Source organism: Schistocerca gregaria, chromosome 3 (assembly GCF_023897955.1).
Source record: "Schistocerca gregaria isolate iqSchGreg1 chromosome 3, iqSchGreg1.2, whole genome shotgun sequence".
Taxonomy (NCBI): domain Eukaryota; kingdom Metazoa; phylum Arthropoda; class Insecta; order Orthoptera; family Acrididae; genus Schistocerca; species Schistocerca gregaria.
The window spans coordinates 528,149,582-528,172,151 of record NC_064922.1 but is presented as its reverse complement, the minus strand read 5'-3'; the positions used below and the strand labels follow the sequence as shown (position 1 = coordinate 528,172,151).

At 41.1% G+C, this 22,570-nt stretch overlaps 3 protein-coding genes across 3 annotated transcripts in view; all 3 read left to right on the top strand.

The window, feature by feature from the left end:
• The window catches only part of LOC126355153 (cuticle protein 16.5-like), a 170,560-nt gene that overhangs the window by 19,991 nt on the left and 127,999 nt on the right, over window positions 1–22,570 (top strand). The window lies entirely within an intron of this gene.
• Window positions 1–22,570, top strand: part of LOC126355155 (cuticle protein 16.5-like) — a 78,332-nt gene that overhangs the window by 47,204 nt on the left and 8,558 nt on the right. The window lies entirely within an intron of this gene.
• Window positions 3,719–6,771, top strand: LOC126355156 (cuticle protein 16.5-like). Its single transcript, XM_050005363.1, has 2 exons — window positions 3,719–3,753; window positions 6,205–6,771. The coding sequence occupies exons 1-2, from the start codon at window positions 3,745–3,747 to the stop codon at window positions 6,469–6,471; spliced, it is 276 nt and encodes a 91-aa protein (XP_049861320.1). The 5' UTR covers window positions 3,719–3,744; the 3' UTR covers window positions 6,472–6,771.

Below are 22,570 nucleotides of genomic sequence, written 5' to 3'. Positions count from 1 at the left end.
GTTCAGGCAATTTGATTAAGCACATGCATATGAGTTCTGAGGGGCTGTATGGGTTTGACAGGTATTGATTCTTGTGCAACATGTCTTCAAAATATTTCACAAGACTGGAAAATTCAGATTGTTCGAAATGTTTCATCATTAAGATGCTATGTTTTACTCGGTCTTGTGTAGCTTGAGACCAATATGCTGAGAGGAAGGCATGATAAAATTCTCCTTCACTGTGGCAATCGTGAATGACCTATCGCATTCTTACAGCTGGTTCATTCTCCAAGTAGCCACACATAAATTATAACCTGTGCTCCAACGACCAGTTGGGAAACAAAACGACAGAATTGATGGAGCCACGCTTGTGGATGAATGTCGTTGCCAGAATTCTTAAATGTTTTGAATTTACGTCCAGTAATGAACAGCTTATAGTTAAAATCATCGTGTCGGCGATTAGCATATCGGTCATTGTTACGTCGTGTCGGCGGTTCCATTTCAAAATTAGGTGCACCTTGCGAATTTCTTTCATGATATCCGAAATGCCCTGTGTTATTATTTTGTGGCTTTTCCGTATTTCTGAGTTCCTCTTCCCGTGTTGGAGCGCGAGTGTCCTCTGAAATATGGAGTCAACAACGCATCAACGACATGAGCCTTCAAGAGATACTGTGATAACCGAGACTTAGGACATGAAAAGACTGTGGCGTAATGAAAAAGGTCGTGGCGTATGGTGTCGAAGGATGTAGGTGATACGTGGTACTTACTGGAATTAAGGAAACCATGGAAGGGAGGACCAACCAATATAACTTCCTTTCCACAAAACCTTTTTATTTGGCAATATATAAGCTGTATTTTACAAATAATCGAAGCATTTAACGATGAAATTTTCCTTAACAAATGAACAATTATGCAAAATTCTTTGACCTTAACCTTTAAGTTCAGTAAGCTTTTAATCTTTGCAAACGAAATCTGAAGTTCCGTATTGCAAAACTGCAAACAATATGACAATGATGACAAGACGGCCAGACCTGCAACCCGCCCGTTTTCGGGCGTTTTGTTATTCCATGCTAGATGCGTTATTGTTATACCATGTTTTATAGTGGTCGAACGGAATAAAAAGTATCGTTTGTCCGTTTCCTGGTTCTAAACTACCTCTCTACCAATTTTCAGCCAACTCGGTCCAGCCGTTCTTGAGTTATAAATAGTGTAACTAAAACGACTTTCTTATATGTATGGTTAAACACTTTTTAAACAACGAACGAAATTCTTCAAGAAAGATTTTATTTTACTGTAGCACTCCAAGCGTACTAGGCCAAAACCATAAACTCGTACAATATCTTGTTGAAGCGTCTTTAAATGATAAACGTAGACCAAGCGTACCGCTAATAGGGCAACAGTGCCAAAGTCGTGATTTCACATTAGCAAATCACTAATTATTAGAGAAAATTTACAAAGATTTAAAAACTTCTGTGAAAATATTTACGTAAAGTGCACAGTATTCACTTACTCAGAAACTTCCTTGTCACAACGAAACGACCAAAAACAGAAACAAAAGTCAACATACGGTAAATGCACCAGAATGCAATATGGCAGACTTAACACTCTATAGAGACGTGATGACAGCGGATAGCTACTAGCTCGCGCATGCGCAGTCAGGCCACTTGTGCCGAATTTAGTACTGGCTTTATTCTTTTACGCCTAGAAATATCGCGCGTTGCTACTAACGCGATCATAATAGTGACCCCGTCCACACGATAGAAGTCCGCCTTTCACGCAACTGGCAGTCAATCGGTTACAAGTTCGTTCATCGTGTGAAACGGGCATTATATTCCAGACAACTACCTTCAGGGAATAGATGCCAATATTTCAATTTACATTTAAAGTCTTATTGCCATTCTGCATTTTATATTCTCTCTATTTTGACCATCGCCACACAATATTGCATAACTCAACTTGCAGAGTTTCATTTCCTAATCTAATTCCCCCAGCATCGCCTGACTTAACTACATTCCTCGTTTAACTGTGTTTATGTACCTCCTTAACCTGTTTCCAAGCCATTGTGCACTCCATTCAACTGACATTTCATTGTCATCGGACAACCTCAAAGCTTTTATTTCTTATCGCTGAACATTAATACCTCTTCTTGTTTTACTATTCACGTCTTGTTCTGTATACAAGGAAGTGCTAAAAGGTGATGCCCCCGAAATTTTTAATGCGAAAACTCTTACAGATTTTTAAATGAAACAAATGATTTTAATATTCCTCTTAATTATTCTTCACGTCTACCTATTTAGTTCTCAACGTAGTCACCAAGGCGACGAACACATATATGCCAGTGAGAAACCAGTTTGTTGATACTGTAGAATATTTGACTTTGTTGACGGAGTCTCTGCTTGCACTGATTCATCACTATCGTAAAGTAGTCCTCGAAGGTGCTCTTTAAGTTTTAGAAACAGATGAAAATCTAATGGGGCCAAGTCGGGACTGTATGGAGGATGGTCGATGAGACTGAACCAAAGGCGTCGGACAGTTGTAGATGTCGCAGCGCTCGTGTGTGGTCTGACATTGTCATGCCAGCGGAGAGGGTGCTCCTAGTCTGGACTATTAGAATTCGAAGCTGGATTACAGCGCACTGTTTCTCCTGCAGCGATATAGTAACGTTACAAACCACCATGTCACATGGTACAATTATTAAACTGATAATTCGGTATTATTAACATATCTAATATCCTAAATTTCCTTTTGTGTAATGTATTACAAAATATTTGTCATCTTACGGTGTGTCACAGGTCTCACATAATCTGCATATGAAGTGGAATACTTGTGTGTTGAATCTCACAAGGATCTCAGTAACTGTAAGGCTATTTTGTCCACTACATGGGCGATCTTCCGATTCAGATGTTTCAGTGCTCTGTTAACTTTTTCTCACCGTATCATAGCTCCTACATTATCGTCACCAACCTCCTCTTCTACGAGACTTCCTTAATGTTCGTTATAATAGTATGCATCATATGTATATTGCTTATGGCTTTTAACCTATGTTCCTTGGCACAGTACTACCTTGTAATTTGAGCACTTGTTGCTTGTGTTTCTCTTTCTTCCAATGGTCTCTCTAATTTTCCATTAGAGAGTACCCAGCTTTCCAGTAATCATGCATGCTTCTACAGACTCCTTGCTTCTCCAGCCAGTCCTATTTTGCCATTAGCACTGACTGTCATATCAGTTTTAGAGGTCTCTGTTCTCTTTTAAAATTTGCACTAATTTTATATTTTCTCCATTCCTCAACTAAATTTATTATCTCGTTTATTACCCAAAGATTTCTAGTTTTGGTATCGTCTTCAAACAGCACAGTTGACTTCAAATTTCGCGTGACTGACACAGAACATGCTAAATTTAATGACTTATCTATCCAGCCATGTTATTTGAAAACAGTCCATTGTGGAAGTATCGCTACTTCTAAGGCAGAAATCTACGAAAAGTCGGGAACTGTAGCACCCAGCAGATTTGTAATGGGTGATAAACGAAGCAATTAATTAATCATATTTCGAATACAAGTAACTCGTTCACTGGTTAGTTCTGGCCGTTAGGTGACGGAGCAAGGTGAAGCAGCTCTTCGCTGTGGAGAGATGTGTGTTCGTGTGATGCAAGGCGCTGGTCGCTTGCCAACGTTGGGCCCATCGCTGCCACGGCGCTAGCAGCCCCTTATAAAAGCTGGCCGCTTCAGCCACTGAGCACTGTCTTGTCCACTCAGACGTCGCCAACATGTTCAAGGTACGTCTAGCGCTGCTCGGCGCTTAGTAAGCAACAAGAACTGTGTTCTGCAGCTACACACTTAGTCAGCTATTACACCACTGCTTTTCCTAAAAGCCATGGTAAATTTATAAAGAAACATATTGCAAGTGTTTTAATTATTGATTATTGCGACTACGTCTTGCTCAGTAATACGGTGGTACGGATTCCATGATACACACATGATATACACTACTTCCAACCTAATATGTTAGATATCTTCCAGATCAATTCAAGTAATTAGGAAAGTGTCTGTGCGAATATTGTCCAGCTACAAAAGCAGTTCCTCCGCAAAAGAGTACGCTGCATCTTTCATTGATGTATTCTTCTTAAGCAAATGCCTTAAGTGGGGAAATGGCTTGAGAGATTACCGTATGGAGTTAACCAACGATAAGCCGTAGACACTAGTCGAAGGTTATGTTCTGTGGCAAGAAGGCTGGCTGCATCTGCTAAAGGAACAATATTATCACACGGAGTTTCAAAACTGCTGAATGTAATGAAATACTGTGCGGAAGCTAATATCTTGAACGATACGATGCAGTCTGTGTTCAGTTCTACCTCTCTGTGTGATAGTTTCGAGCGTTCATACCCATAGTGACAAGTGTTCGTGTATTGCTTAAGAGATTGTTCAGAAATGAATGTTTAATTAACAGAAACGACGTAAACCACAACGACATTTTACCTTCAAACAAACCTGTGGGCGAGTCCTAATTATCATGTAGATCCAATAACGACAGGAATTGATGCAATATGTTACCGAATAACGCATTTTTTCAGTCTGCTTCATAATGGTGCAAGCCGCATACATGAATGATTATCACTTAACATCAGTGTAGCATCAGCACGCATGGCTACAGACGACATTGTGCCATACATAAATCGACCCTGTATTTCACTGCTCTGTCAGAGGTATGTGACAGCAACCAGTTTCCTAGCTCATGGACTTTCTGGTAAGAAACTTTTGCTAATGGTTCTGATTGACATATTCTGCTGTGTTCGTGAGAGGAGCAACACTGTCTACACATAACCATTACAGTACCATACACTTACACAGTGAGGTACATCAGATGTCTCACAAGTGACGGAAATTTTTTTGGTACAGCGATCTTTTCTACTAAATCATCTTTCAAACTGTGAAACGCTGTTTGCTGAAAATAGTTCTAAATGGGATAAAATGTTTTCATCCAGAGCGTTCCGACATGTCTAAATTATTTACAAATCCTGTATGACCATCGTACCGAAATATTACTGTGTGGTAAATCAAATATGATTACTCATATTAAGGTCACATATGCCGTACAACTCTTAAGTGACCTCAAGGTTTGATGAGCAACTGAACTTTAATAAAAAATTTATACATTTTTTTTCCATTTTCTGGTAGCCTAATAACATCGCAATGGAAATATTAGTGGTTAAAACATCTCATAGGAATCGTCTTTAAGGGATGTAAAGTAATAGGAGAACTTAAACTCCTCAATTGGCAAATTAGATTTATCAAGGTATGTGGTTCACGATCTCATAGGAACCATCACCAAGTAATGTGACACCTCCTGACAGATTACAACTGTATGGCGGACCGAGAGTCCAACTCGGGGCCTTTGCCTTTCGTGGGCAAGTGGTCTACCAGCTGAATTGCCCAATTACGACTCACGACCCGCCCCCACAGGTTCACTTCCACCAGTACCTCGTCTCTTACCTTCCAAACTTCGCAGAAGCTCTCCTCATAAGTCGTGCTAAGGTAACTCAGTTGGTAGAGAACTTGCTCCAGAGAGGCATAGGTCTGGCACAGTTTTAATCTGCCAGGAAGTTTTATATCCGTGTACACTCCGTTACAGAGTGAAAATTTCATTCTGGAAACATCCCCCAGGCTGTGGCAAAGCCATGTCTCCGCAATATCCTTTCTTCCAGGGATGCTAGTTATGCAAGTTTCGCGGGGGAGCTTCTGTGTAGTTTGGAAGGTAGGAGACGAGGTACGGGCTGAAGTAAATCTATGGGGACAGGTCATGAGTCGTGCTTGGGTAGCTCAGTTGCTAGAGCACTTGTCCGCGAAAGGCAATGGCCCCGAGTTCAATTCTCGGACCGGCACACAATTCTAATATGCCAGGAAGTTACATATTAGCGCACACTCCCCTGCAGAGTGTAAAATCTCATTCATCAGGTGACGTACGTAAAATTTCTGAATGTAAACATCTTACCTCACGAATTTTGCTTATGATAAGACTTGGCTACTAATGTTATGAGTGAAAATTGCTACAGTACCCCGTATCTGTTCATGATGTTCATTCTGATGCAGCTCCTATAAGACAATATCTTTCTTGTATTTTCATTCTGAATACTCGGAACAGTGTTAAAGCAGTAGTTCAGCTGTAGAGTGGTTAGTGCTTTCTCGGACTGCGATCACTTTCTGTATCTTTCCATTTACATCTGCTACAGCTTGTGCTGATCGTCGTCGTGGCCGCCTGCTGCGTGAGCGCCGCCCCCAAGGCCGGCCTCGCCCCAGTGGCCTACTCCGCGCCCCTGGTTGCCGCCGCCCCCGTGGCCTACGCCGCCCCCGCTCCTGCCGTCGTGACGGCGCACAGCTCGCAGTACATCGCGCAGAACTTCAACGGACTCGCCGTGGCCCCCGCCGCCCCCGTCGTTGCCGCTGCCCCTGCAGTCGCTGCCGCGTACCACGCAGCTCCCGCCTTTTATTACAAATAAACAGTCCTTGATTGACACACCTATATTTAACAAAAAAATAAAATCAGCTTATTAGCAATAACGACTGATTTATTGTCTTCCATCTGAATTAAAAAAAGAACAAACATGATATTCCCTGCATATCCATTCACTCTTTATTGCAATAAAATCACACTTAATAATAATATAAAGACTAAGATATCATACCAAGAACATGGAAAGCTTCTCATTTTGATCTACAGATGTCTTTGGGTTTTAGATGATGTATATAATAATAATAATTTTCCTGATCTGGGAATAAAAATCATGTCAGGAAGTCAATGATTTGTTAAGATTAATTAAAAACAATTTGTCACAGGTGGCAGTAAAATATCAAATAAGTATGCGAGAAAGCACGTGTCAATGTAAGTGTTATTGCACTGAATTTGGCGGAACTTCCAACAGTAAATCAAGCAAAAGTATTTTTAGAAAGTCAGTTCTATGTGTTTCTTGTATATCAACTAATACACGAGCATTCACAAGAGACTGCAACTGGTAGCCTAGCAGTCGAAGTGCTGAAGTTAATGGAAGATCTCTTTTATCTCTTGAGTGATGGTATTTTTATTAGTAAAACATCACCCAGTCATTGTCAGTTGAATAAGGATAAGGAACGAATTTGGACATTATAGGCTTCTCCCTTATACATAACAGCATTCAGTCTGTAGATAATTTCGAGAGTTCTACACAAGAAACAATATGATGTTTGGTAACTACTATGGTATGCACCAGCGACACCTTACTGAAATGAGATACTTTTTTACTACCTCAGTGTAAAACTTGGTACTGATTTCTGTAAGTATCCATCTTCTCCTTCTTCTGCCGCCTAGGTTTGCAACTGTTTGTCTGCCTCATTCCGTGAATGTACTGTTTTATCTGCTGTTTCATCACTTAACACACATCGACAGTCATTTCCCTCGTGATTGTCGATGTTTACAAATTTTAGCTAGTTTTGTGGCAGTCATATATTTATTTGCATTTTTTCCACGTTGTTTCCTTATCGGCATATTTGCGCTTTTGCCCCACACAGTTACTATTTACATCTGTCTACCTACATTTCCACTGTCGTTAACTTTAGCTTCATAGGATATTTTGCAGACGTCTGGCTACCCTTACTTCATTTGTTACTTGATTTTTTCACCTCCATTATTGTCTGAATAGCTGATGAAAATAGTCCGTAGACAATTAAAGCTCATTACTTGTTCAATTCAGACACCATCATTACTGAAGCGAATAGGGTATGCTGCACTGCCAGAAAATGTGACATCTTACATTCGACTGCAAGAAAGACTTTTTAATAGTGCAAGTTGTCCATTATGCAGTGAAGAGCGATTGAAAGTGGTTCAGCTGCCTAATATCGTGCAGGGCCCCAGTGAGTACGCAGAAGTGTCACAACATGATGTGGCATGGACTTGACTAATGTCTGAAGTAGTGCTGAAAGGAACTGACGCCATGACTCTTGCAGGGCCGTCCATAAATGTCTAAGAATACCAGGAGATGGAGATCTTCTGTACAGCACGTTGCAAGGCATCCCAGATATCCTCAATAAAATTCATGTCTCGTGAGTCTAGTGGCCAGTAGAAGTGTTAAACTCATAACAGTATTCCTGGAGCAACTCTGTAGCAATACGGGACATGTAGGGTGTGGCATTGTCGTACTGGAATTTCCCAAGTCTGTCGGAATGCACGATGGACATGAGTGGGTGCAGGTGATCAGACAGGACGCTTACGCACTTGTCACCTGTCAGAATCGTACATAGACATATCAGGGATCACACGTAACTCTAACAGCACGATTACAGAGCTTCACCAGCCTCACCTGCTGACAAGCAGCTCCCATGGGTTCGTGAGGTTGTATCCATACCTGTACACGTCCATCAGCACGATACAATTTGAAACAAGACTCGTCCGACCGGGGAACGTGTTTCCAGTCATCAACAGTAAAATGTCGGTGTTGAAGGGCCCAAGAGAGGTGTACAGCTATGTGTCGTGTAGTCAACAAGGGTATACGAGTCGACCTTTGGCTCAGAAAGCCCATATCGATGATGTTTCGCTGAATGGTTCGCACGCCGACATTTGCTGTTGGTCCAGCATTGAAATCTGCAATAATTTACAGAAGGGTTGCACTCCTGTCACGTTAAACGATTTTCTTCAGTCGTCATTGGTCCATTTCTCGGAGGATATTTTTCCTGCGGCAGCGATGTTTGAGATTTGCAGTTTTACCGTATTCCTGATTTTCACGGAACACTCGTAAAATGGTCGTTCGGGAAAATACCTACTTCATCACTACCTCGTAGATCCTGTGTCGTATTGTTCGTGCGCCAAATATATCACGTCGTTCAAACTCAAATCCTGATAATCTGCCATTGTAGCAGCAGTAGCCGGTGTAACAACTGCGCCAGACACTTGTCTTATATAGGCGTTGCCGACGGCAACACCGTATTCTGCTAATTACATGTCTCTGTATTTGAATACGCATGCAAATTCCACTTTCTTTGGTGCTTCAGTGTAAAATAAAAATGTCATTTTATATCAAAATATGACTTTAGTATCAGCCATTCAGAACAGCGAGGACCAGCATCTAGGGTTATGAGTGTGAAAACTGAGCTGCGTGCATATATAGTTATAATGAAAAAATTCCATGGTTAGCTATTACGCTATCGTCGATAATGTCGTAAGACGTGGACAAGGTTGAGGAAGGAGCTGGAGGTAGCGTTGCTGTGGAACTCATCTAGGAACTAGTCTTGACTAAGCCTGAGAAACCACATGAAGCTATGCCAAATCGACAACTCTGATATTTAATGCCATTATCTTCCAGTGATAATTTGTGTATTACCACAGCAACACCTAATAACTGTGATACATCGTCATATTACACATTTTCTTCATTAAAAGAAATATAAGAAATTGAAAGACGAGTTGTTGTTAAAAGAATATTTCCCTTTTCATAGATGTTAATAAAGATGAGGTACAATGCTGTAAGAAAAGCCCAGTTTTGAACTGGACGAGTCAGTCCGAAAAACAACCAGCGCATTAATTCATCTCCAAGAGGTCATCCTTCCGCGACGGCATAGTAATCAGCGTACGGCACCCGCATTTAGACGTAGTGAGGTTCGAAACACTCAAATACAAGTTTTCCGTGATATCTTCAGACTGATTCCGGGACGTCTTTTTATGCATTTGTACCTACATATTATCCTCAGTTGCGAAGCGAAGAGCTCTTTGCATTGTATCACATATTGAGGTTTATCCCCGTTCCATATGTGCCTTGAGCACAGGTAGCCTCCGTGTACACTGCAGGTAGTATCAGTAGTCCTTAAGGAAGCAATATCTATGGGTCTGAGGTATATTCCTATGGCTCTCAATATAGCCTTTGAAACAATGTATACTGACTTCCGCGAGACGGTTCCATCTTTCAGTTGTTTCAGTATCTCAGTCACACTTCTTTGCGGATGAAATAAACGAATGACTATCAGCGCTCCACTTCATCAACATTCTAGATGGCTCGCATGAGTGTTTTGTAATCAACACCTTGCAAGCAATATCCCTTGTAGAACCTTGCGTTGTCCCCTATCTTAGCAATGAACGGAAATTTGTCACATGCTTTAACTATAACCGAACCTATGTGAACATTCCATTTCAGAATCATACGCTATGATATTTGTATAAGTTGACGGACCCCAACTGTCTCATAGGGACTGCAGTCATAGGATACTACGCTTCTGCGTTTTGTGAAGTAAAATTTTACATTTATGAATAGTTACAGCATATGCAAATCTTAGTACTACTCTCAAATATTATCAAGATTAGACTGAACATTAATGCAGCTTCTTTTCGGACAGTACCTCATTATGGAGAATGACATCATGTGCAAAACGTATTGATGAAGCACTGAATGGATACGTATATAGTAGAACAGTTCGTTTCGGGAGGTATGTTACATAGTACAGAGTCTCTGTGTTGAAATCTCTAAAAAACCAACGACTGCTGCACAAAAGTTGTAAAAGAACACAGGGGGCTGCAGAAGTTTTAAATATTTGACTGTTAAAAGGGCAATGCGTGAAACCTCTAATTCCTACCACAGTAAAATCCGACCAAAGGGCCTTTCTCAACACAAAGAAATTCTGCTCATGTGAAGGCTGTCTGTAGCACTGAAGTTAGAGCCTACCAGGTCATTAATATACAACATGGATTGCCATAATTCCAATCCATTTTCCCCGGGGAACGGCTAGAATGGTTTTTTACATCTGACACGTGACTCTATCGAAGAAAATATAGACCTCCTGTCAACAAAGAAATACCCTAGTCAATCATAAATTTCATTTCATATCCCACATAGTCGAATTTTCGTTAATACACTATTACGTGGTAAAGAATCAAAGGTTTTCGGAAGTCAAGAAATACTGAATCTACTTGACTGTTATGATCGATTGATTTCAGGTATGATACGAGAAAAGTGGAAGCCCATTCGTAGAATCTATGCTAGTTGCCATGGAAAAGATCATTCTGTTCGAAATACCACATTACATTTGAGCTCAGAACGCGCTCTAAGATTCATTGATATTGGATTGTAGTTTTCTTGATCTCTTGTAACACCCTTCTCAGGACGGTTGATTCTAACTCTAGCGCCATTGACTCTAGTGCTTAAAAGAGTAGAATTTCTTTGGGCTTTTGAAAGGCCTTTTGTTCAGATTTTGCAGCGTTAGTAAGTGAAAGCTTCACACATTTCCCTTTGACAGTCAAATGTTTAATAGTTCTGTAACCCTACATATTCTTTTAAACCTTTTATGCAGCAGTCGCCTTTTGCTCAGAAATTTGTTCAAACAGACTCTTTACCACGGAATATCCGTTCCAAAACGGAATGTTCTATGGGTACATATCCATCCAATGCTCGCTCAAATGTTCTTCTAAACTTTCTCCATATTTCTTCTACATCCTCTTGTCTATAGTCAACAGATTAAAATTCCTGCTGAAGATAATACACATCCTATCCAATATGTTTCCACCATTATTGGGCTTTCCAGTTCCCAGTTCTACGTACTCTTAATGTAAGGCATTTAGTATTGTTTCGCAGGATGTCTTGTCAGCTCCATATTTTTCAAACTGTAATTATGCCAATCAATTATTTCATAATTAAACTCTCCTCCAAAAATGATTGTTTAATTCTTAAAGACCTTTTCTAAAAAAAATCAGTTAAATCCTGTGTCAGGAAAGGGAAGAAAACAGATGACAGGTGGAAAGAATACAGAGGAAGGAAAGGGAAGAAAAGAGAAGGCAGGATGAAGACGGAAGACAGAGATAGTAATTAATGAAATTATGAAAATTCAGAATCGACAAGACAAGTAGGAAAAGAGACAGGGTGAAGTCATGAAAGAGATTCACGAAATTCTAAGCAGGGCTGATGAGTTTGACGAAAAGTAAAGGACAGTAATAAAATTAAGGTTGTAAAAGCATAGACTGAAGACATTAGGAAAACGTCAGTTCAGTGGCGTGAAGTAGCGAAAGAGTCCAAATGTGAGGCTTTAGGAAAGCCAGATTAGTAAGAAGAGATCCTCAAAAAAATGGCCAAGCTGCGCGAGATCAGCCAGCGCTGGCAAATGTCGAAGTGAGCGCAACCAAGAAGGCTATTTCTGCTCTCAAAACACAATGGCAGAGAGTAGCTGAATTGGCAGACGAGGAAAAGTTAGAACTCAGAGACGCGCAAACACGTTTCACTACCCAGCAGAATGAACTGGCGCATGAGATGAGACAAATTTGCGAGCGGTTCGCTCCTGTAGAAATTCAGGCAGAAGCAACAGCATATCGCCGTGAGATCGTTGGTCACCAGGAACGTCAGAGACAAAGTATTTCAACTAAACTCGTTACTACATCCCAGGCACAGGGCAACAAACGGCAGGAGCGCCAGCTTGACGTGGTACGACTCTCAGCGGAGCGCGTGCAGCCAGTGGCGTGTATCACAAATGTGCCGAGCCGGACCACGACTGCGCGATACGCAGACGTAAAGAAACTGAACTACATGACGCTGAAGGCGTGACACGAGGGTGCAAACAACATTCAACGATCGGTCGGCCACGAAATCCTGGGTGCACGCCTGGCAGAAGTTATAGTGTTGTAAGTGTCGCGAAATGACGAATACTTCGACTTAACAAAATGTTCAAATGTATTTGAAATTTTATGGGACTTAACTGCTAAGGTCATCAGTCCCTAAGGTTACACACTACTTAACCTAAATTATCCTAAGGACAAACACACACACCCATGCCCGAGGGAGGACTCGAACCTCCGCCGGGACCAGCGGCACAGTCCATGACTGCAGCGCCCAAGACCGCTCGGCTAATCCAGCGCGGCTCAACTTAACACATATTCTCTAAATTCAAACAATGATACATAATGAACGAAATCAGCAAGATGCGTCTGATAGCAACAACGACAGGCAAAACGCAAATAGAAACAGGGAGATAAGAAACAAATATCAGGATCAATATTTAATAATGAGTCTCCGTGGAATGATAGAAGCAGATGTGGGACGTCGGAGGTAACTTTCAAGAAAACAGAAATAGGAAGAGGACGGACATTCAAAATTTTAAACAGTTCTTGCAGCCGACATGGAACTTAGGGCAAACAAGGAGTGGTGGAGCGATTGGTAGACGAATTCCACAACATGATCAGATTGGTGTAGGAGAATCAGACCACCTAACCCCACAAACAGAAAGGCAGCAGAAGTCCACGTAGCAATTGACAGTCAGGCCAAAGCAAAGCCGCACATAATATCGGTAGGGCAAACTTGTAGAGTTACATTATTACAGCGGATAAGATCTGTCATCTGACATCTGATCTGACAATATTCTCATGTTTTACAGAGAGAAAATTATCTTGTGGGTAAAAATGTGCGGATTTCTCGGCAGAAACTGCTTGGATTTATGATAAAAGTTGTTGGTTTAACACATGAGCACTGCTATATTAGTAACTTGCCTCGCCACAGCAAAGGTTTTGGTTGGAACAGCGTCAAAATTTCATTTTTGTTTCAAAAATAATTGCACAATTCTTAGAGACACAGTTCCTCTTAGAATTCGTCTTGGAACGTAGTAGTTCGGTTTCTACTGTTAATATTCTATGCATTGCCAGTGACAGCGAGGAGGCGATAGTGGTGCCACAGAAGTTGACCTGCGATCATATAGTGGATTTGAAGTGATTTTGATCACGTTACCGATACTGACGGGGGTATCCTGGGAGATGGATACAGGTTGTCAACTCCAGAGTCTTGTTGAAGTTTAAGTCTTTTGTTATTAACTTTTTGCTTTTCGCTGTGGTTCGATTAAGGTTAATGCCAGTGTAGTTACACTTATGAATAATCGCCTATGGTGCGATATTTTTTTTGTTGGTAGTACTTTTTCTACTTTGGTTGTCGCCTATGGACTATCGCCAATAGTGCGCTGACGTTTGCATTGTGGTATTTCGATTGTGGATCGCCAGCGCCAGAAGAGCGTCATCGGCCAAGATTTGTATTACGTGGCGTGAGCATGTGAAGTGCGAGTCACGGTAGTACGGTTTTAGATACTGGGAAAGAAATAGCGAAAGGGAACAGATTTAAACGGAAGGTAATCACAAACTCTTATACATAACTAGTTTTAAAAGTTGATGTTTATGTCTTTACAGCAGCTGTTATTTGATGATACCCGTAAATCCATTTTTCAAAGCTGCATATCACTTTCAGAGGTAAAAGTGAATTTGTGCCGAAGTCTGATCTCTCCTGACCGCCCAGTAAGGAGTGTTCATATATCAGTGAGTGGCATTCAACATAGATTGTGCACCAGATGGCTGCATCAGCGTCACCATCCTATAAGCTTGCATCAGGAGTAGTATAAAAATCCAGATTAGCATAAAGCAGAAAGGGTTAGAGGTAGCTGGACGTGGTAATGGTTAGGGTATAATAAGAAGTGAGTATTGCATGGTGTGAGAGTGCTTTATATGAATGTGCTGGCTGTGCCCGGTTAGCCCTCTGCAATGCATGAGTGGTGTTGGGAAACTAACAATGAAATGACATATACTACAGAAACAAGACTTCAACACTAGAAAACGATTACTTTATGTCTTCTAGATACGCGATTACTTTTGATGTGCATTGAAATGAAAAAATCTTTAAGGTATTATATTTTTAAAGGACCTTAGAAGTAACATTGTTCCAGTAAAAGAAAGCAATAAGGCACATTTCAATTTTTTTGCATTAATCATTTCATAATGTTCCAGTTACAAACAGTTAATATTTTTGTTATAATTTTCGATGTATGTGGTTTTGTACGCATTCACTGTAAAACTGTAGGACTAAAATGTGCGTTAAGGATTGTGCAGAGGACTACAGCATTCCAAATGGAGTGTGAGAAGCCGACCCTTGGCCGGCCGTGGCTCGCTGCTGTGCTGGCAGCACTCATCACAGCTGGAGTGACGTGTTGTGACCTGAGCTGACTAGTCAGCCATGGCATGTGCAACTGCCGCCGTGATACAACACATGGCTATCAGGTGGATCGAGTGACCAGCTCACTTGACAGCTCTACATGGCCACACCAGCAGCTGTTAGCTACAGGCAACCCATCACCCTTCTCCCTCCCCTCAGGTGACAGGGGCGGCAGCCGGCTGACGTGACTAGTTCACAGACGATAGAGGTGTGCACAGAGTCCTTCCTGATCATCCCTTCACTCCCATCAACAGAGAGGGAAAGGAATTCAATACACTATGACGCATTAGTAGGGGAGACTTGCTTGCAGCCAGCATGCAATGCAGGCTCACCCAGACGTCACGCAACCACCTAGGCCACAGCTGTTTGATGCAAGAGTCTCAAGGGAGCGGACTTGAATGTCGCTGCCGGAGAAGAAAGGTATGACTAGAGAGGTCGAAACAAGCATTGACATTTCCTGGCACTCACCACAACATTGGCAACTGCTGCTGATGGACTGTGATCAACAAGGGCTACACCATTTCTTGACTGTCAATGGTACAGATGCCTAGCTGTTGCTAACATTCACAGAAGACAGGTGCAGCCACAAAGTTCACTGCCACCACTGATGACGTTAAGTGAAGTAGCAGCCATCTATTAGCACCAGCTCACCCCCTACAGCTGCCACATCAAACTCTTACACACATTTATTTGCATGATTAACGTATACTTAGTTTTTGGACTCTCTAAAGGCTCTTGGAAGAGAGCAGCACAAGACTTAAAATACATTTGTGTTCTTTTTTCTTACTTTTGTGTGCCTTGCTGTTTTTATTTTACTAGGTGAAATGTAGTTTTACACTTTCCTTTCCGACTTTGTTGGTGATGAGGGACAAAGCCGTTTTCAGATGTGTACAGGGGTGCAAGTTCACTCTTATCTAACATTTTAGATTGACAAGGGATAACAAACAACAGATACACTAATATTAAAATCAATTTTTGAAATTGACTCATGTTTTTATTTTGTCTTTGGTTTTGTGTAAAGTCTCACTATGTTTCACATGTCATTTAAATGTTTATTTTGTGTTAACACCATTTACACTGGTGTACTAAAAGAACAAAACGCCTACCTTTTCCTCTTTCCCATCTAGGTCAGATGGAAGGGCGCTGGTTTGCTAAGCATTTTACCCAGGACAGGCAGCAGTCCATTGCGAAAGGGGTTGAGTTGGTGGAAAGTGGATTAAGAACCCATTTAAGAGAGATTGCTCTAAATTTAGTTTTTGCGCTAATGGTGGAAAGGTCATAAGACTCTGTGCATTCTCAGAAGCTGGGATAATATGGACAGTGTGGCTGGAGTACATGTCTAGTGGAAGCAGGACTCTAAACTCCGCACTGTTCCCAGGAGGACGGCATAATATTTTAGTGGGTGGCAAAAACATTTATTTTTGGGACATGAATGCCCGCGAAGCTCAACAGTCTTCTTTTTGAAATTGGAATACTACAGCCCAGAAAGTTTAGATACTTCCGTAAATGAGGGTTTGAGGTCTCATCTAGGTAAATATTTTTTGCTAAATCATGACCATGCCTACAGTGAGAACGACTCCTTACTAATTTATAATCTTCTTTTTACACACAAGAGAGATTTTATGTTTCTGATTGACTCCTCTCAGGATATGCAAAGTAAAGCTTTGTTACCCCAGCATGGGAGACCAAGCTCTATGTCTGGATTGGCTACCAGGTCAACAGAACAGTCAAGGGGAGAGATTCAGTGAATAGATTATCGATTAGATTGGTTTGTGCAATGTGGGGGCAGTTTCGTTTTGCTAATTCCTCTCCTGTACTGGGGCTTGGTGGAAAGTGAGCACGATTATTTAGTTTCTTCGTCTTCTGGTCCTCCCCTGGTGCCTAACTTCAGGTCTTTCCCTACTGGGTGACACTTGTGGTCTGTATGTTGTGGTGAACTTATTCTTCCTGATTTGGCTCCTTGTGTTTGACAGTTCCAGCATGCATCCTTGTGCGTATGAGTCAGAATGGTTTGGCGAGGCCAGCGAATTGATACACCTGACACTGGAATCTGACAGGATTTCACGTGTCTGATAGGGAATTTTCAAACGCTCTGATAATCAGAACGCCAGACCGAGTCAGAACATTACAGCTCCCGCAGAGACCGCTCCTCGTCAACAGAGCGCCGTTTTCTGTTGCAGACTGAATCAAGATGAAAGGGTGAAGTACTGCTGTACTGGCGTAGGGTTGTCAAATGACATTCACTGATCATTGCCCTCAGGTAATCAATAGCATGTGGATAGTTGATCTTAGTTAATTCCAGTTCAATAGAACCTTCCCAGAGGGTTCATGTAAACGAAGTCAGAATGTGATGTAAAAAAAAAATTGCATAGCTTCCACCCCAACGTATGCTTTACCTATCAAACACTCGTCCTTATCCGATTTGTGTTTGTCGTGGGAAATATGAGTATTTTTCCCACTGCAAATTTTCGTCATGAGGAAAGATGATGACAATACGTATTTTGTTTTAATCATTCATTGTTATTTTCTCGTAAAATGACAGCATCAGTGAAAATAACACACTATTGAGTAAAAACAAATTATTTCCCATCAAACTGATGGATCCACGCTCAATGGAAATTACTAGCTGTGCATGTTTACCGAGTTCAGTGTTCAATCTGCTTACTGCTGATCTCCTATAACTGCTTCCTAAAATAGAATGATGGTTTCAAATCTGTGATAGCCTGATGTCCACAGGAACTACTCCCTTTTTTGCAAGGTATGAAGGTATTTTGCCTCGACGTTTCGTATTTGAATATCCAGCAATGAACTGTTGTGCTAATTTGAAATGAAGTGTTAACTGGTCGCCGGCCGGAGTGGCTGAGCGGTTCTAGGCACTACGGTCTGGAACCGTGCGACCGATACGGTCGCAGGTTCGAATCCTGCCTCGGGCATGGATGTGTGTGATGTCCTTATGTTAGTTAGGTTTAAGTAGTTCTGAGTTCTAGGGGCTGATGACCTCAGAAGTTAAGTCCCATAGTGCTCAGAACCACTTGAAGCATGTTTTGTTAACAGATTCTTGTTTGTTGTAGAGCGTTTATGAATCTTCCACAAGAAAAAAATCTGTTCACTATGGCGAGATCAATCAAGAAATAAAGAATTATATGCCACCATTTGACAGAACGACAACCTACAGCGTATCTTTCTATTAGTTGGTCAAATCTGTGAACTCCACCCATGCTCTTATTAGAATCAGCCACAACTAATGGGCAGAATACAAGTGACCGTGTCCCATCTTTATGCTTGTGAGTGACTATTGTTGTCTCTCGTGGATCATGAAACGCAGACAGCAAAGTGACAGCACGGTTGTCCATCCACTTCACAGCTGAGATGGCACCTTTTATTTGAAAGTGAAATTCTCCTCTTGATAACCTACTATTATCTTTCACCATGGAAGGGAGGCAGCTGCGGTCCACTCCGACAGTTCCACAGGAGTAAATTCCTTTGTTCAGTAAGATAGACGTCAGCTTTCATGATGTAAAAATGTTATCAAACAGCGCATGTGCTGCCTTCAAATGCGCATACTGTGTTGCTTTTAGGACTATCCTTTTCCCTAGTGAGTAACCATCTTTGCTTTCTTTTAATTTTCCAGTAATCGAAATTCAGTACGTACCCTGTGTCTGCGTCGCATCAACACCACATTTTATATCCCCTCTCGACAGGTTTCATCGGCATGTACTGCGTCATACCAGAGCGACCTTTGAAAGCAGTGATGCTCTCGTCAACAGATAGAGAAGAGGAGCGGTCGTAATTTACTTTGTAAATCTCTATTGTTAGGAGAGGTGGCAGGTTGTGAAGGCTGTCCTACTGAGGGTGATCTCGACGTTTCTGATTGTCGTCGTTGCTGCAATGGATATTTTCAACAATCTCTTACTGTTCATTACTTCTGCCACAGCATCAACTCTGAGAATTGGCTCTGAACTCCAAAAATTTGGCGGTGCTGGATGTTTGTGAGTACCCTTAGTAATAAGGTATCCAATGAACGGCTGCATCTCCCTAATATTTGTAGGATTCCTCCCTTATGTTGTACCAATATTCACCCTGTATAGAGCTCTATTCTGAGTAGCATATCTATTTGTTTCTTTTATGATGATGCTGAAAATATTGACATCAAAAGGTTTTGAAGGGTAGCATGGTTTATTGTCATCGTCATTGAAAACATGTTCAGAAGCATCACTTTTTACTGAATGACACCTGTCTCCGTCATTGATACGATCTTGACTCCATGTATCATCTGTAGTATCTGCAAAGTATCTACTTAAGCCAGGTCCTCCGCACATTCTTCATGCACATAAGCACATGGTTCGCACGACTGTACTGATGTGGGATGAAACGCTTCATTCAAGCTATGAAAATAGCCACTGGCACAAAAATCACGTTCTACTTTAGAATTACTGATGTTGCCCGTAGGCTGTCGGGCAGGTGTGAAACGTCCCGTAAGCGCCTCGCCCTCACAACCGGTTTACCGGTGCCGGTTGCCGGGTGCCGGATAGATGTGAAATAAGCCTATGCCGACACACACACACACACACACACACACACACACACACACACACACACAATACACACACCACACTCACACACAAATGACAACAGTATCTGGCTTGTTGTGCCTATCTGCGACTCAGCACTCCGTTATATGGTGAGTAGCAACTATCCTCCTCGTAATACTGTTACCTTCCATCCTGGATTGTCCATTGTTTAAAGAAATATTTTAATATGTTTCCATAATGAATATATTGTTAAAACTTATCTTTAATTCGAAATGTAATGAAAAACTGACTATTCTGACGAATCGACGCCACAACATTACTCGTTTTGCATTATACAACGCCGCAACACTCAGAAGCATTGGCGAGAAACGAAAACCGGCTGGTGTTAGTAAGTTCACAACGGAGTCCCACAGATGGCAACAAGTCACGATCGTGGGAAATCCGCACCCCACGGAATCTTTTTCTTTATTTTTAAGCAGGGTAGTATAATTCTCACAGAAGGGTTAAATAAGACACTGTTTTCATTCATACTCCATCTACTATTCACTGTTTTTTTTTTTTTTAATTCTGATGGTACATGAACAGCTTCACTCAGACAAATATTTATGATAAAGCGAGCGACGGCTTGCACATTTCCATATATTATGACGTATTAATAAGGGGGTATTCAGGTTCCTGTCAGAAATTCAGTCTATGTCACATAAAATAAATCTTACTGTAAGAACGTAGTTACTGCAACACTGAGGTTCTATTTTTTATATTGCTTTTGTTCTTCCACCTAATACCGGCTGGCTTATTTGTGAAAAGTTTTCCCACCACGAAAAACCTGAGTAGTATACTTATTTATGTTAGAAATAATTAGATGGCTTAGAAAAGTTCATAGCAGATTAATTATAAATATAGTGATCTGTTTCTCACGACGATGTAATGCGGGAAACTGGTTTCGACATGACGTGCTAGCCGAACATTGTGCGTCACATTTAGTTGAAATTATCTCGTGTTAAAAATTTTTGACAGAAGTCTAACATGGAGTAGATGATGTATTCTTAAGATTTCATTCATATGGTGTGTTTACTTAGCTTTAATCACAAAAAAATTCCATTAAGTAGAAAATTTAGCCGGCTGGTGTGGCCGAGAGGTTCTGGTGCTTCAGTCTGGAACCGTGCGACCGCTACGTCGCAGGTTCGAATTCTGCCTTGGGCATGGATGTGTGTGATGTCCTTAGGCTAGTTAGGTTTAAGTAGTTCTAAGTTGTAGGGGACTGATGACCTCAAATGTTAAGTCCCATAGTGCTCAGAGCCATTTGAACCATTTTATAAAAGGCGACTGGTTGCAGTAATTTCTGAAAACCTTTTCACACCACAGTCGCAGTGTTCCACATCCACAATGGATAAAAGTCTTATAAAATTTTGTTGGGTTTTTCGAAAATGTCCATGTAACATCTTTATAATTCGTTACAGCAAATAAAACTAAAATGAAAACTTACTGCAACTGTTCCTGCCCATATCTGTTCGCTGAATAGTTTTTCTGTTTGTTCGAGTTGAACGAAGCGTAAGATTACGCTTGTGGTCCGTATCGGACGTGGTAACTCTCTTCTTTGCTTCTGCGGAGCTGTCAATAGCAAAATAACTTTCAACTGACCAAAATACCCGTCATTTTTTCCGCTGTGTTACTGTTGGGACCTCACAGCCTGAGGGCGACAGGTCCGCTACGCATGCGCGTTTCTTCCCACGGGACTCACATATCAGTGTTATTGTTTGTCATCCAGACTTATTTGCCATCCCTTTAATTACGATAGTAGAAAACTTTGTCTCACAGCACTTTATGCAATGTGTGTGTGTGAGAATCCCCCCCTCCCGATATTTGTTTCCTGCATGTGACCTGTCAACATTGCTAACACAAGTTTCAGTGGCACGGCAAATTTTCAGGCTTGGTGACGAAAAGGTGCTACCTGTCAGTTACGATATGCTACTGCAAGAAAGCAAAGCATATATTGCATAAACCGTTCATTATAAGAATAAACCTGATATAAACAAACACAAACGAGGTGATTGGTGAGAAGCCATATCACATGTACAGTGGTGTTGCTACGCTCTTGGAAATAGGTCCTACTTATGTATTAGATATTTTACTACTAAGTTCCGTGAAATGAATCTTTAAGATATTCAAATATATTAGCAACATCAACGTTTTTCTTAATCACGCTTTAGTTAAGTAGTTTTTATTTCTAATATAGTAAAGAGTAACAGCCTCTTCACCGTTCTGCTATGATTTTCGCGATGTTAACGCTCAATATAAAAATGGCGGAGGCTGCTTTCTGTTCCGTAGTGAAACATGCGCATGGAATAGCGTTCGAAAGTACTGAGAGATAGGCTGTTCTTAATGTTTTTCATAAATGCACGGAGATATCAGCTTTGAAGTTTTCTCGTAGTTGTATATACTGCAGTTGACAAGCGACATAAAATTGATGGTGTAGCGCAGTCGGTAGCGTAATGGAATACAAAGGAAATGCGGTTAGTCGTGCTTTGGTGTAAATCATCCGAGCATAATTTTTTCTCGTTCGATTTGACATACCTACATCTCATAATTATAATTTTTTATGAATAATGCACGTCTTCTTGTTTCTAATTACATCTGGACGCGATTTCCTGTTTGCATTTCAAAGACAAATTCTTAGTTATCAATTTTTTATGAATGTCTGTTTATAAAAGTTGTTTAAATTAAGTAAACATAACCAATTAATTTTAATGCAAAAATGAAAAACCAAATCCTCTTTATTTGGACTATGTCCATCGTTTTATACCACAGAGGCAGCTAATTATCGTAGAAATATGAAAAACAATCATTTTCACGCCATCGATCACATCACACAAATGCTGCATATTTACATTTGCTACAGCACCATTACAGTATGAACCCAACAGAGCTGATCTGGAGCTAAGCTGCGGGATGTCATCACACAAACGCTGCATTTTTACATTTGCTACAGTACCATTACAATACGAACCCAACAGAACTGATCTGGAGCTAAGCTGCGGGATTTGGCCCGACAAGCAACAAGACTATTAAGTTACCAGACGCAATGGAACTAACGCACGCAC